Source organism: Lathamus discolor, chromosome 10 (assembly GCF_037157495.1).
Source record: "Lathamus discolor isolate bLatDis1 chromosome 10, bLatDis1.hap1, whole genome shotgun sequence".
Classification (NCBI taxonomy): Eukaryota; Metazoa; Chordata; class Aves; order Psittaciformes; family Psittacidae; genus Lathamus; species Lathamus discolor.
In genome coordinates this window covers 3,422,252-3,436,006 of record NC_088893.1, presented here as the reverse complement: position 1 = coordinate 3,436,006, position 13,755 = coordinate 3,422,252, and the positions used below count along the sequence as shown (strand labels likewise).

The 13,755-nt window shown below is 46.3% G+C and overlaps 1 protein-coding gene across 3 annotated transcripts in view; it reads left to right on the top strand.

Moving 5' to 3' along the window:
* Positions 1 to 13,755, top strand: part of LOC136020139 (rho GTPase-activating protein 7-like) — a 50,868-nt gene that overhangs the window by 17,643 nt on the left and 19,470 nt on the right. The window contains exon 1 of one of the 3 annotated variants that reach the window (XM_065690881.1): positions 9,717 to 9,798. The exons of the other annotated variants lie outside the window; for them this stretch is intronic. Within the exon in view, the coding sequence (XP_065546953.1) occupies positions 9,717 to 9,798 (82 nt within the window). Of the gene's footprint in view, positions 1 to 9,716; positions 9,799 to 13,755 lie in introns of those variants that run through there. 3 annotated transcript variants of the gene reach the window in all.

Sequence of the window (13,755 nt, the reverse complement as noted above, 5' to 3'; positions counted from 1 at the left end):
AACTCTGACGAGAGACATGCTGGACCCATAAACCACAGAGCTGGATCCATAAACCACAGAGCTGGATCCATAAACCACATAAAACTGGCCCCCCCTATACACAGGGGGCCGAGGTGAGGAGTTTCGGCAGTGCTGAGCAGCCAGAGCTGGAGGAATGCTCAACCCACAGCAGGTCCCATGGCAAAATGGAAAGCGGGATTGAGCGCGCCCTCAGCAAGTTTGCCAATGCCACCGAGCTGTGTGGTTCAGTTGATACGCTGGAGGGAAGGGATGCCATCCAGAGGGACCTTCACACACTTGTGAGCTGGGGCAGGAGGATGCTGCCCAGGGCTCGGCGTGCACCAGTGCCTGGTAGCTGGGGAGCTCAGGCAGACAAGCAGAGACAGGCAAGCCGTGCTGGAGCTCCAGGCACCCCTGCCCCTTCTGAGCTATTCAGGCTCTCTGAATATTCCCCTGTTTGGAGCCCATTTGCAGTTTTCGACAACAAAATATCCGGAAGTTCAAGGGAATGAATTTGCAATCCGTGATTCAAGCCTTTCAGCAGTTTCTCCTCTGTGTTAGAGCATTTTTTATCAGGCCAGGTGGGCGCTGGACAGAGGGGAAATGGCGTTCCTGTGATAGATGTAAAAACTGGACATTATTAGTTATATTAAATACTTATTTGATGAGCTTTAAGATATTCATCAAGTGTTTAAAAGTTGTTTTCATCTGTGCAGTGCATTCTCTTCTTTCACTAAACAGGTATCTCGTAGAGATTAAAATAAGACACCAGGCATTGCTGCGTCCTGTCGTAGTCTATTAAGGAGGCTGAGCCTGCTGAAACGTTTGGATCTGGTTTAATGTTGCCTTTAAATCGATTTGACACCAATTCCAGACCTGTTGTAAAACTAAGGTCCATGATTAAAGCGCCACTGTCATTCTTTCCAAGGCTTTTTCACTTTCTAGAATTGCTGCAGAGGAAATGATTTTTAAAGCATTCACAATATTGACCTGTTTCTTGGCTCTTGTCACAATCCATATAATGGCTGCAATGGGAGATCCTCTGTAGTTACTTCTCTAGCTGGCACATTTTGAGCATTTGGAAAATGGCTTTACAAGTGACTACTGCAATTTCACACTTCGCCTCACAGATTCTGATCTGAAATCCCTTTTCTTTTCTTCCTTTTTTTCCTGTTTTTTAACTCATTGGTTGTTTTATTTTGGTTCTCTTTGATATTTGCTTCCACTTTAAAGTGGCAAAGTGAGAAGCCAAAATGAGTCTCAGCTTCCCTGAGATCCAGACACAAGCTGTTCTGCTTTTCAGATGAAAATGCTACATCTACTTATGGAATTCATTGAGGCTATTTTTTGAAGTCTTTTGGATATTGTTTCTCTGAAATGGCAGTTGCGTTTTCAGGAGTTTTCTCTAGGCCTAACATTGATAATTGAAATGAAAAGTTTAGCCATATGTCATAGAAGAAAACCACAAACACAGAAAAAGAATTGTGTTTTCTGGAAAGGTCTCAAAGATTTCAGTGAATTATCTGCTGATAAACTTGAGCTGGGAAAAGAGAAATGACATCAGTTGTATTGGTCCATAACCTCTAATGATAGATTTGGTTCCAACACCACACTTTTTTCATTCTCTCTTGTTGTCGCATTCCTGGAAATATGTTGGTAAGCACTCATCAAATATCTTTGGAAAGAGTTTCATCCTGTGGGGGGATGCAAAGCAATCAGAATCACTGTGATGTGATTTGTTCATAGCAAGCAGCAGTTTGTAGTTGTAGGTGAGATCTTTTGGTCCCCAGGTATCCATCTGAACCAGAAGATGGTCACAAATGCTTGCAAATAACGAAGCGAGGATGTGAACACGGCCAGGCTGTTGTCAAGAATTCAGGCAAGTAATTGTTGAGCCTGTTTAATCAGTGTTCTACCAAAACCTCATCACCTTCAGATTTTACTATTCTAATAAGCAGTCTCACCAATAAATTATCAAGATTTCCTAATTTTATACATTCTAGTGCTTCTTATTGATGTGAACTGTTGTACCTGGCTTTCCTGTAATAAAATACTACATGCTCCTCTGCATCACATTGCTCACGTCGCTCACCTTGATGGCAATACCACATGGATGGTAATAACACCAGACCACCAGTTCCTAAACACTGAAATTCAGATGCCGTCAATTCTGTGGCACTTATTTAGCTCAAAAGCAAAAATTTCTTGGAAAAACTCACAAGCAAACCTGTTCTCAGGAGATTTCCACCCAAGCAGATCTGACTGTGTGCATAGACAAGCTTGGGTTAGTCTTTGATCTAATATGACACTTGCCTGTTGCTGCTTCCTGAGCTGTTAAGATACTTTGTCAGAAACAGCAACTGTCTTTTCATGTATAAAACTGGTCTGCTAAAATCAGGAGGCACTGGCTTCGGGCGACTGGCAGAAAATTGACCTGTCCAGCTGCATTGATTGGTTGCTGGAACGGGCATCCACTGGATCTTTGAGGAATCATCTGTCCGTCCACTTTGTTCAACAGCTGAGATATAATAAAAGTAGGAAGAAAAATAAGCACAAGGTCCTCTTGTGCTTTTCTGGTTAAGGAAGAAGCAGCTGTTTTGTGAGAATGATGACTGAAAGGATCCAGTTTGGATAGATCATGTTTAACTCGGTCGTGGTTCACAGCAGTATCACAGCAATGTCTGAACTCCAGAGAGAAAGACTGCAGCTCCTGTGGCCTCTGGCTTGGGAAAAGAGCAGATCAGAATGGATATCTGAACAACTTCACACTTCCAGGCCTGGTCTGTGTGTCAGAGGGACACAGCAGTATGGCAGTGATTCCTGTTATTTTACGCACCACCTTTTATTTCCCAAGTGTGCAAGGGTCATTTCTAGAATGGGTCATCCATTTATGCTCAAGTCTCAGCCATTTTGGAGTCATATTGGTAAGACAGAGTGGGCAGTCTGGTTTTATGTATTTAAATGGCTGGAAATGTCCCGGTGACTTTGTTCTCTTTATGTGCTGCTGAAGTGCTGTCTGCTGGACTCCAGTTCATGACCAGCACAAACCGTTTCACAAGTACTACCATTTTCATGCTACTGAAACGCTGAGCAGCAGTGCCAGGGAAGCACAGCAATGCCCATCTCTGTTCAGAAGTGGCATGCCAGGTATCTGGCAAACCACTCACCACCACTTCCACTTCAGAGCCCTCTCGGGCTGAGCTGCCAGAAGCAGATGCTGTATCCAAGGAGAGAGGTAGCAGTGGGTAGAGGGGTTGTGAAACAAGGCTTTGTGAATCAAAGCTAATTACAATCCGTTGGCTTCTTATGTGGGAAGAGCTGAAAGGAGATACTCTTCCATCCAATCCCAAGCATATTAAGTAGAGTATTTCTTGACATTCTCTCTTCTCCTTGCAATAGTCTGGCTCTCCCGTTTTACTTGATGTCTTTGGCAACGGTCACCACTGCCCGAAGCAGGACACTGTGTTCACTGGTGCTGGAACAGGACGTGGCACACGCTGCCAAGGCCATGCCGTGCCTTGCTCTTTTGGATTTGTTCCTGAAACCCTTTTTGGGTTCCTTTCTAGGGAACATGTCATGGCTGCAAAAATTTACTCTGGAGAGCAGCAGACCCTGGCCGGATTGTTTTGCTGGGAAAAGCACTTGGTCATTCGTGAAATAATGTTACCTTGAATAGAAAACACGCAATAGTGACAGTGAATCTGTAAAGGCCTGTGCGTGGTGCCGTGATTTTGCTCTGGGTACCCTGCTCTCTGCACTTGGCAGCTAAACTCTTCTGTGCGCTGTTCCTACGCAGGAAGGTTTGACAAGGATACTACGGCCCCTGAAGGGGAGGGTCCTCATGGAGCTCCATGCACCCACTACAAGCACATTTCTCCCAAGCTTTTTCAAGTTAAATGTTCTTGGTGAATTTATGAAACAAGATGTTATTTTCTTTGCTGCTACATTCTCTCACACGTATTTTAGGAACTTCACTTTAGGAGGGTGGTGCCAGACTCTTTTCAGTGGTGCCCGGTGCCAGGACAAGGAGCAATGGCCATGAACTAAAACACAACCAGTTTCACCTCAACATGAGCAAGAACTTCTTTACATTGAGGGCGGCAGAGCCCTGGCACAGGCTGCCCAGGGGGTTGTGGAGTCTCCCTCTCTGGAGACGTCCCAAACCCGCCTGGACCCGTTCCTGTGTGCCCTGCTCTGGGTGCCCGGCCCTGGCAGGGGTTGCACTGGGTGATCTCCAGAGGGCCCTTCCAACCCTGATGATTCTGTGAGTCTGTGATAATGTGATTCTGGAAGAATTCTTCAACTTGTTTAGTCTAAGCATAAAAATTCCTTGAGAAAATTCCTGGAATTTGTTGTGATAGCAGTGTTTTCCTCGTTAAAAAATGCTTGACTTCTAACAACAGGAGACAAAAGCTATGTTTCAGCTTGAAATTTGACCTGCTCTAATGAGAAGCAGATTGCACAACTTTAATGGAAATGGGTGCATGGGGATTTAAAGGCGTAAAGATTACATCAAGTCATTGTCACGTGTTGGACAATGGCTGTTTTCCAGGATCAGCAATTCCGCAGTATTTCCTTTCATAACAATATAGAGTAGTTGTGGTTATTGTAACAGTAAGTACACAGCCATATAAAGGGATACAGGAACCACGAGGATGCTTTACCTTTCCCTTAAAAGAAGGTGACTGTGTTTTATTCCGCCTTTTTTGTGGTATCTGGTATTAGGGAATTCTCCCAGGTCTTTATTTCCCTCTAGAAGAGGGAAAGAGGAAATTCCCTACCATTATGGGTTGTTGTGACCTGATTATTGAAGGCTGAGTTTGGAAAGGAAGATATAAAAATGAGAATTCATGATTATCTGACATTGTCATCTCTGGATTTCAGGTCTGCGTTGGTTAGGTGAGCTTGGAAACATGAGAGCTTTGTCTGCAGGAGGTTTCATTGGAAGGGCCCAGTGAAAGCAGCCAAGCAAAGTTCATTGGGAGATGGAGAAAATACTAAGAAAACTATTTAAAAGCTTTTGTGATGTTTTAAGATGCTGATGATGAAGATTGTAAAAGTCGGGTGTGGGTGGTTTTGAATGACTACAGCCTGGGCGAGCCATGAGGACGCATTTCCTGTAATCCAGCAGCTTTTTGACTGATTCGAGACCACACGGTTTTGTCTTGATTTTCAGGGGAAAGGTCTGCCATTACATGGGGGGCTATGAATGTGCTTATTTTCTCATACTTCTGCTCTCACACAGCTGCTTTCTGACAGGAAGACCAGAATGGTGACTAGATGCTGCTTCTGCAACAAGATGGGTTAATGGTTTTTGTCTTCACCTCAACATTACTTCAGTGTATCCAAGAATCTATTTTTAACAATATCGTTTTCCTCTTTTTAAGCAAGGTTAAAGGCTTTATTCAGCTTACTCTTGTCACAGGAGAAGAAAGATAGACACGCAGCCCAGGTTTTCGCTCATACATCTTGCTCCCTGAAATACACACCCTGGCAGCTCTCCTCTGCCTTGCATCATAGATGATAAAGTTCCAGTCTTTGTCCTTGGGAAAATATTTTTCAATCAATGGATTTTCTTGTCAGGAAGTTTTTGGTTTTGTTAGCCTGTGTTAGGTTGGGTTTTTCCCTTTATTTTTTTCTCAGTATTTCCTATTTAAATCCTTTTCTATTGAGTTTATTAATTTTCTTATTTGTAAATGGTGATTTTTTCCCCAGTACCTTCAATATTAATCTGTTTCAACTCTGCCTTAATGCATTGACTGTTTCGTTCTGCATTTTTCCTCCCGATTGGTCTGACTCCTTAATTAATCATGCAGCTTTTTCTGAACAACTTGTTTCCATAGAAATATCTTTCTTGATGCCTACTAGTATAGTCACAGCTGACGTTAGACTTCTTGATATAGAACTCAATATCATCAGCCATGAAAATGGAAAGCAGTTACTTTGGGATCTTACGAAGACAAAGTCAGAAATGAAATTCCATTCAGCTTCGATTCCTAAAAAGTGTTTGTTGTGGGAGGCACTGAACGGGAACCATAGGAAGAAAGGAGTGAGGTGATCTCTGATAAATGTATTTACATGGCAAATATTCCAGTGACATCAGAATTCAAACATGCAAGACGCTTGGCTTTAATGACTCTGCTTCTCGGCACGGCGCCTGCCTGAAATCACTGCAAGAACTTGGGGTTTTGTACAGTTTTGGTTAAGTATGAGTAAAGGATTTGGGAGCATCAGGCTCATTTAGAAACATGAATCATTGTGTTCATGCAGTATTTCTTGAAGTTGCTTCAAAATGACCCGCTCTGGGATTGTCTTTCACCATATTTGAGCAAGGTGGAATGTGACTGGTTTGGAGACGCCGTGTACAGAGTCCACATGTGTGCTGACCTGCAGTAGGCTAATGGTTGGGTTCTTCACTCACGCTAAGTCAGCTTGGAATTCAGCCTGGGTCTAGAGAGCCTTCAGCAAAGGTGAGTGGGTTCAGAAAAGAGGAAATCAAGCTCTACGGTCATTAGACCATCTGAGGAAAACATCCCGTTTTCCAGGCTTCATTCCCAAATAATGGGGTAAGCTTTAAGGCTTTACTAATGTAAGTGGGTGGTCCTTGATGGGCTGAAGAGCTGGGAATGGGAAAGCCCAGGGGAGCATGAAAAGGATTTTCTTGTCTCCTCTACCTCTGGCCCAGGAGCCTCTTCAGCAGCCTCAGAGCCTGTGGCCCCACAGCTGGTGTGGAGGGTTCGACATGCTGAGGAGATACCCAAATGCTTCTTCTGAAACTGAGACATCATTATTCCAGACATCCTTGGGAAAACAGCAATTCCTGCTTCAGATATAGGTGCTGAGGATCAGCTTCTGTAGGGTGTAACTTACTGTGTGCGGGCAGAACCTCCTCCAGTCAGAGCCTGATGTGAGCATCCCCCAGGTTTATTGCTGATAAAGTACTGGGTGATGAGAAGCTCCCCATGACCTGGCTTCAGCGTGCACTTGAGCCCAGAACCCCCCTGTGCTGGGCTGAACCCCCAGAGCGTGAGCAGCAGCTCAGGGAGGGGATCCTGCCTCTCTGCTGTGCTCTGGGGAGACCCCCCCTGCAGCCCTGATCCAGCTCTGGGGCAGCAGCACCAGAGGGATGTGGAGCTGTTGGAGCGAGGGCAGAGGAGGCCATGGAGATGCTGCGAGGGCTGGAGCAGCTCTGCTCTGGAGCCAGGCTGAGAGAGCTGGGCTGGGGCAGCCTGGAGAAGAGAAGGCTCCTGAAGGGGAGACCTGAGAGCAGCTCCAGTGCCTAAAGGGGCTGCAGGAAACCTGGAGAGGGGCTTGGGACAAGGGCCTGTAGGGACAGGCCAAGGGGAATGGCTTGAACCTGCCCGAGGGGAGACTGAGCTGAGCTCTTAGGCAGAAGCTCTTCCCTGTGAGGGTGCTGAGGCGCTGGCACAGGGTGCCCAGAGAAGCTGTGGCTGCCCCATCCCTGGCAGTGCTCAAGGCCAGGTTGGACACAGGGGCTTGGAGCAAGCTGCTCCAGTGGAAGGGGTCCCTGCCTGTGGCAGGGGTTGGAGCTGGAGAAGCTTTAAGGTCCCTTCAAACCAAACCAGTCTGGGATTCTGTGATTTTAGGGCTATGCATTGTCGCCTCATGGCAAATACCCAAATGAACATGAGTGGGAAAGAGAAACTGCATGGTGTGGATGGAGCATTTCTATCGTATGAAGCAGTGTGCTGATGTTGTGCCCAGATTTAAATTATACATTCTGTCTCCCTAACCCAAGCACATAGCTGAGAATTTAATCAGTGCGGGTGTGTACTTTTTATATTGCTTTGGGTGGGTCTGGCAAAAAGGATTTTCTTAGCTAATCACAGCTAGATGCCATATATTGCACATACATCACACATACATCACACCACCTTAATACCTTCTGTACTGTGTAGCCCACTGTGAGTATCAAATATATTTTATATTGTGCCATATGAATTATCAGTTTAGGAACCAACTGCATGAAAAACAGACCGTAAGTCTTCAAATTTTGCATTTGGTTTTTATACAGAGAATAAATCTAAAGATAATGAAACATGAGGGTATAATGATCCTAAATGAGATTGGGGTAAATGAAATTAACAGAAGAATGCATTACTTCTTCAATTCTGAAATCTTCATTTAGAAATAAAAGAGCCATCTCCAGAAGAATTCTTGTTTTAAATAGAATTAATGGATTTTTTTTTTTCTTATCCATTGCTTTCAATCTCCTTCTTTTCTACTGTGTTGTAAGCTCCAAAGTGTAAGAGCCTGAACAGCACAAGATGTCGTCCTACAGGAACCTAGAGCCTGGTCTGGCTACCTGGAGTGGTTCATAGAGTCTCAGTCATCTTTGGACCCGTCTAATTTAACACAGTATCCCACCCTTATGTCTGCCCTATAAAGAAGAAATGCCCAACAGCCCAGCAGAGACAAAGTTATTAGTGACCTAGGTCAGCTAATAAGACTTGACTTAACTTCCAGGGAAGTAACTTTAAATGTATTAACACTTCTGATACGTTCTTCTGGGAGCAGCCCACAGGACACCGTGCACCGTGCTGAGCATCCTGCACGAGGGCTCTTCAGGCTGTGAAGGCTCATCATGTATTTTTATTAGAAATCTACAGTTCTGTATTGCTCAGTTGAGTTAAAAATCCGCGCAGAAGTTTTTAAATAAGCTTTATGTGACAAAGCAGCAAATCTACATTGAGAGCTCGGGGCCGGGGTCTATATCAGTGTAGTCAATGAAAAGGTGTCATTACAGGCAGAAAATAAAATCACAGCAGTGGCAAACTACAGCATATGTGAGGAAATGGAGTCAATGGCAAAGGTCCCAAACCCTCATGTTTCCAGCACACAGATACCTTGCTCAAATACATACGATTTTTTCGGACCACAAACTATATTTTGTCTCGACTAAGTCTATATAAGCAAAATGAAAGCCCTGGTTCTGTCTGTTCCATGAAAACCATTGCAGCAAGAGACATAACTGCAACCACAACCACTCTGCAGAATGGCTGGGGCTGGACCTCTGGTTTCCACATGGATCTAGCTCCTGTTTCATCCCCAGCTGAAGGTCTGTTGCCAGGCACAGCATCATTTGAAAGGGTGCAATGTCAGGCTGAAATGTCAGTGTTCTGGGTAGAAGCAACACTGTGCTGGGGGCTTGTGGGGAAGGAGAAAATGGGACAAAGTGTAATTTGGTAAAAACATGAAAAATCCCTCAAAATGACGTTGGTGAGATGTCAGTCTGGAGAGCAGAAGGCTCCTTAATGGGAGATGTTAGAACAGCTCTAGGACCCAAAGAGGCTCTAGGAAACCTGGAGAGGGGCTTTGGATAGGGCCTGTAGGGACAGGCCAAGGGGAATGGCTTGAACCTGCCCGAGGGGAGACTGAGCTGAGCTCTTAGGCAGAAGCTCTTCCCTGTGAGGGTGCTGAGGCGCTGGCACAGGGTGCCCAGAGAAGCTGTGGCTGCCCCATCCCTGGCAGTGCTCAAGGCCAGGTTGGACACAGGGGCTTGGAGCAAGCTGCTCCGGTGGAAGGGGTCCCTGCCCGTGGCAGGGTTGGAGCCGGAGGAGCTGCGGGGTCCGTCCCAGCACAACGCGCTCCTCGCTCTGCGGGCAGCGCTGCCGCGGCGGGGCGGGCCCGGGGGCGGGAGCGGGCCCGTCGGCAGGCGCGGGCGGTCAGACGGGCTCTGCGCGCTGCGGCCGCGGATGCTGCCCCCGGCGCGGATGCAGGTGGGTGCCGCAGGGACCGTCGACCGCCTGCGGTCCCTCCGGGCCGCTCTCCCTCCAGGTCAGGCTCCTCCGGTACCTGTCGCTTCTGCTCATAGCTGGGTGCGCTTCGGAAACGCTTTGTAGGTCATGGAGTCATTACGGGCATGTTGCAGAATTGAGGGAGCCTTAGTGCCGCACGATGAAAGAGCACGGGCGGGACGCTTGGTTTGCTTTTTGTTACTTCTGTGCTGTAGTTTTGCTGCCGCTGGCTCTGTTGTAGCAAGCAGTTACCCTTCCCTTACAGCTCCTCCTGGGAATTTTACAGCAGCTATTTCTCAGTATTTCTCTACAAGGGTCCTGTAAAAAATCCAGCCATAAGGAGCTTCTGCACCAGAGGAATGGTGCATCCGCTCCTGCTTCAAAGCCAGAAGGACCAAAGCATGGAGAAACGGCGTAGCTGGGAGTAGACTGCAGGGTCATAAATCCCCTCTCTATTGCCCCCACTTTTACTTGGAATTTATAAGTATGGATTTGGAAGTTAGGTACACTCTCATTCCTCCTGAAGTCAGTCTGAGTTAGATACCTAATTCCCTCGAGCCCTTTGAAATTCCTGCAAACACTCCCTTCTCTATCTTACATAGAAGCAATTAAAAGATCAGCCAACACTGACAAGCTTGTTAGTGTGGTCTGCAAAGAAAATGCCTTTAAAATTGCCTAGGTCCCAATAACCAACATGGGAGGCTAATGGCAAGGACCTGGCTAACGATCCTAGTGTCAGCTTGGCACTCCTGGTAATCAGCTTGGGAAGCTCATGCCAAGGAGCTGGATAAAGATGCAGTAAGGGTTGCCACAAAGTACTGGAATACATGGCAGTTCCCAGCTGTGATAACTGAAGAGTTGGTTGCAGTATGCAAAACACCAGTATGACAGTAAAGGAGGAATGAAGGAACAAATATGTCTGCCTCTTCCTTTTCCAGATATTTGTATGCACTATCAGTATGGAGTCTGAATTATCCTGGCAAAAATTCCAAGCAATAATCCCCTTCTTAAGTGGGTTTCAAGTACAAGTAGACTTTGCTATTTTGCATTGCACAAGGGACAGCAGAATAAACATTATTTATGATCCATCTCAGCATTTGGAGAGTTTCAGTTTTACAAGCCCGTCTGCTTGTCCTGGTCAGTGTAAACACCCTGCTTTGAAAGCATTGCATGTGAACCTTCAGCAGTGAGCAGACAGCACGTTCAGACTCTCCCTTGAAGTAAAAGAAGGTAACAAGAAAAAACAGTTCTTGCAAAGCCCATCACAGGAATAGTGCAGTCCTCAGGAAATCATAGCTCTAGCACAGTGAATGCATCTTTCACTGAGTATGTATGGAATGAAATAGCTTACTAGCAGCTGTAAGTCATAGGGCAGTAATACAAATGTTTACAGACCCAGGAAGATACACAGACCAGGAAGATGCAATGGGAAAATCATCACTTTCTCTTCAAATGGACTCTGAAAAAGCCTTGTTGCTTCCGCTGCTGCCAGCACAACCAGTACCAGCAGGATGCGTCACTGCTGTGGGACCTGCCAGCTCACGAGCAGCAGGGGAACGCATGGCAGGGTCTGATGTGTGGCTGCCAAGCACACCCAATGCTGTTGATCCAGTTCTGAGGAGGGGAGTGGGACAATGGCTGGGGGCTGGTGGTGATGGGAGGACAAGGCAGCATCTCAGTGTGCTGGGCACTTGGTTGTGCTATGCCGAATCCAGCAGGTTTCAAGGTGGGACTTTGGTGTCTGCTTGTCTGTTGCTGTGGTGGGAGGGTTAGTGCCATGTGGAGAGGAAAAAAAGCCTTCCGGTGTAACAACAGAGGTTGGGAAAGAACAAAACTCTTTGGCTATTCTGTTTCATTCCAGATTGGTGTAATAGGCAGTCAAAGTCACGAGGCAGTCCTGCCTTGCCTGTTCTCCTGCCTGTACTCGCATGGCACAGGGAGGAGAGGCTGGATGAGTGCCTCCCAGCCAGGCACATTTCTGCTGCTTTCTGCATAGCAGCAAGTGGGGTCCTGGAGTAACTAATGCAGAGGTGCTGCAAACAGCAAGAAAACCTCTCAAACTGCTCACTGGCATAGCATTGAAAGTTGTTCAGACTTAAACACAAATCCCTTTAGTTAATGAAGACCTGATCACCACGTGATTCTGACCTGTCCAGACTGGAAAACTGTTTTAGGTGAGGATAGAAATAAAAGTGATGCACCTACCATGCATTCAAAAATCATTCTAAGAGACGATGTTGGAGGAGAGCTGCAGTGAGATGTGTCTGTGAACGACAAGACAGTGAGGCTCAGGTTTCCTACAGCTGAGCTGCCCTAAGGGCTGCCAGCAACTGCGTGTCCCCTGCATGTGCTCACCACGGCCCTTGTCTTGCCCACTGGTGCCCACTGGGGCGCGCGGCAGCTGGTTCAGAAAGCCAAAGCATCCCAGACCTGACCTTGCCAAGAAGCATGAGCCATTTCCTGATCCGTTGGCTGGCCGGGCTTGCTTTAAACATTGCAAGTACAATCTGACACTCTTCTTCAATGAAAGCTCCTTATTATCTTGTAAGAGTGACTGGCCTGTTTCCTATTCAGCTTTTTGCTGGTTTCAGTTGCTGCCTCTCTTCCCTTGGTGTTAGCAAAGTGCTGTTCTTGTGAGGAGAACATCTCAGAGAGAATGCTTAAATCTCAGCACAGATGTCTTTTCATTATTGCAAGCATTGCTGGTAACATTGATGTTCATTCTGATAGGGATTTAATACACACCATAGCATCTGGTTCCTAAGTACCTGATGAATCTGGGTTTGCTCTCCAATCTGCAAACAGGAAAACGCACACATGGGGGAACCCTGTTTTTCAGGTCTTAAGTCCAAGTGGATGAAGGAGAGGAGGTGTCAGCCAAGCTGATGCGGGTGCCGGGACTCTGGAGGAAAGAAGGCAGTGGGGCACGTAATGGCAACACCATGGAGGGAATGGGGCAGTGTCCCTGGAGGGCTGCCAGGGTCGTTGGAAGCATTGTCAAGGCTGTTTTCAGTGGGGCTGGACTGAGCCATCTTCAGCACAGAACCTGTGTAACAGCACAGCCAGAAGATACCACAGGCCATGTGTACCACTTCTCATGAACATCTGGTAGCCACCCATTGCCCATAGCACATCTGGCTTGGCTAGGAAATACCGCTGCAGCTTCTAATCTGAGACAGAATGCTAAGCTCTGCAGAAAAATTATTTCTTTCGCATTTGTTTAATTGTGAAATCAGTTGAGGAGGAGGTGACCTGCTGAGGTTCCTCTGCTGTTTCAGTGGTGCAGAGAGTGCCCAAGTGGTCTGTTAAACAGTTGTCCTCTTTCATGCCATGTAGCTCTCAGGCAGATATGCTGCAATTGCAATAGTATTTTGGGGTGCTGTTCTATACTGGCTTTCTGAAGGCTCTCCTATTTCCAGTTGCTATTCAGGAAGACCTGACTTCTCTGCAACAAGCATCTGAGCAGCTATTGTAATATCAGCCTGAATCCCCCTAGGCAGGTATGTTAGTGTTAGCCATTAATGCTACTTCTGATTATTGCTCTTTTTTTTTACTGCTCTGACTTCTATTTACAGAGCTTTAGAAACCTGTGGGGTCCCTGATGGAGAGCACTGCTGGGGTGCTTCGTCTGTATCCTGCCAGTACTATCTAGTGAGTTTTCACTCATCTCATGCCATAACAGCAGGGCAGTCTTGCACCTCAGCACTGAGTGCAGCCCTATGGAGACTGGTTATTTCCTTTCCAGCAATTACATCCTATTTCTTTTTTATTTCCTCCTCTCATATTGATCATTATCACAGTAATACGGGCTGGTCTGGGAATTCCCTTTCATCAGAGTAAAATTCCTAGGCGGCCATTATGTCTTCAGGATTTCAATTTCCAGCAGCATTGGGGAGAGGCAGCAGAGACCCTTTCAATTGTTGTTTTAGCAGTGAAATAATCACAGCAAATCAAATGGCAAATAAAAGTAGGCATGCCAAGAACTTATTAGTGCTTC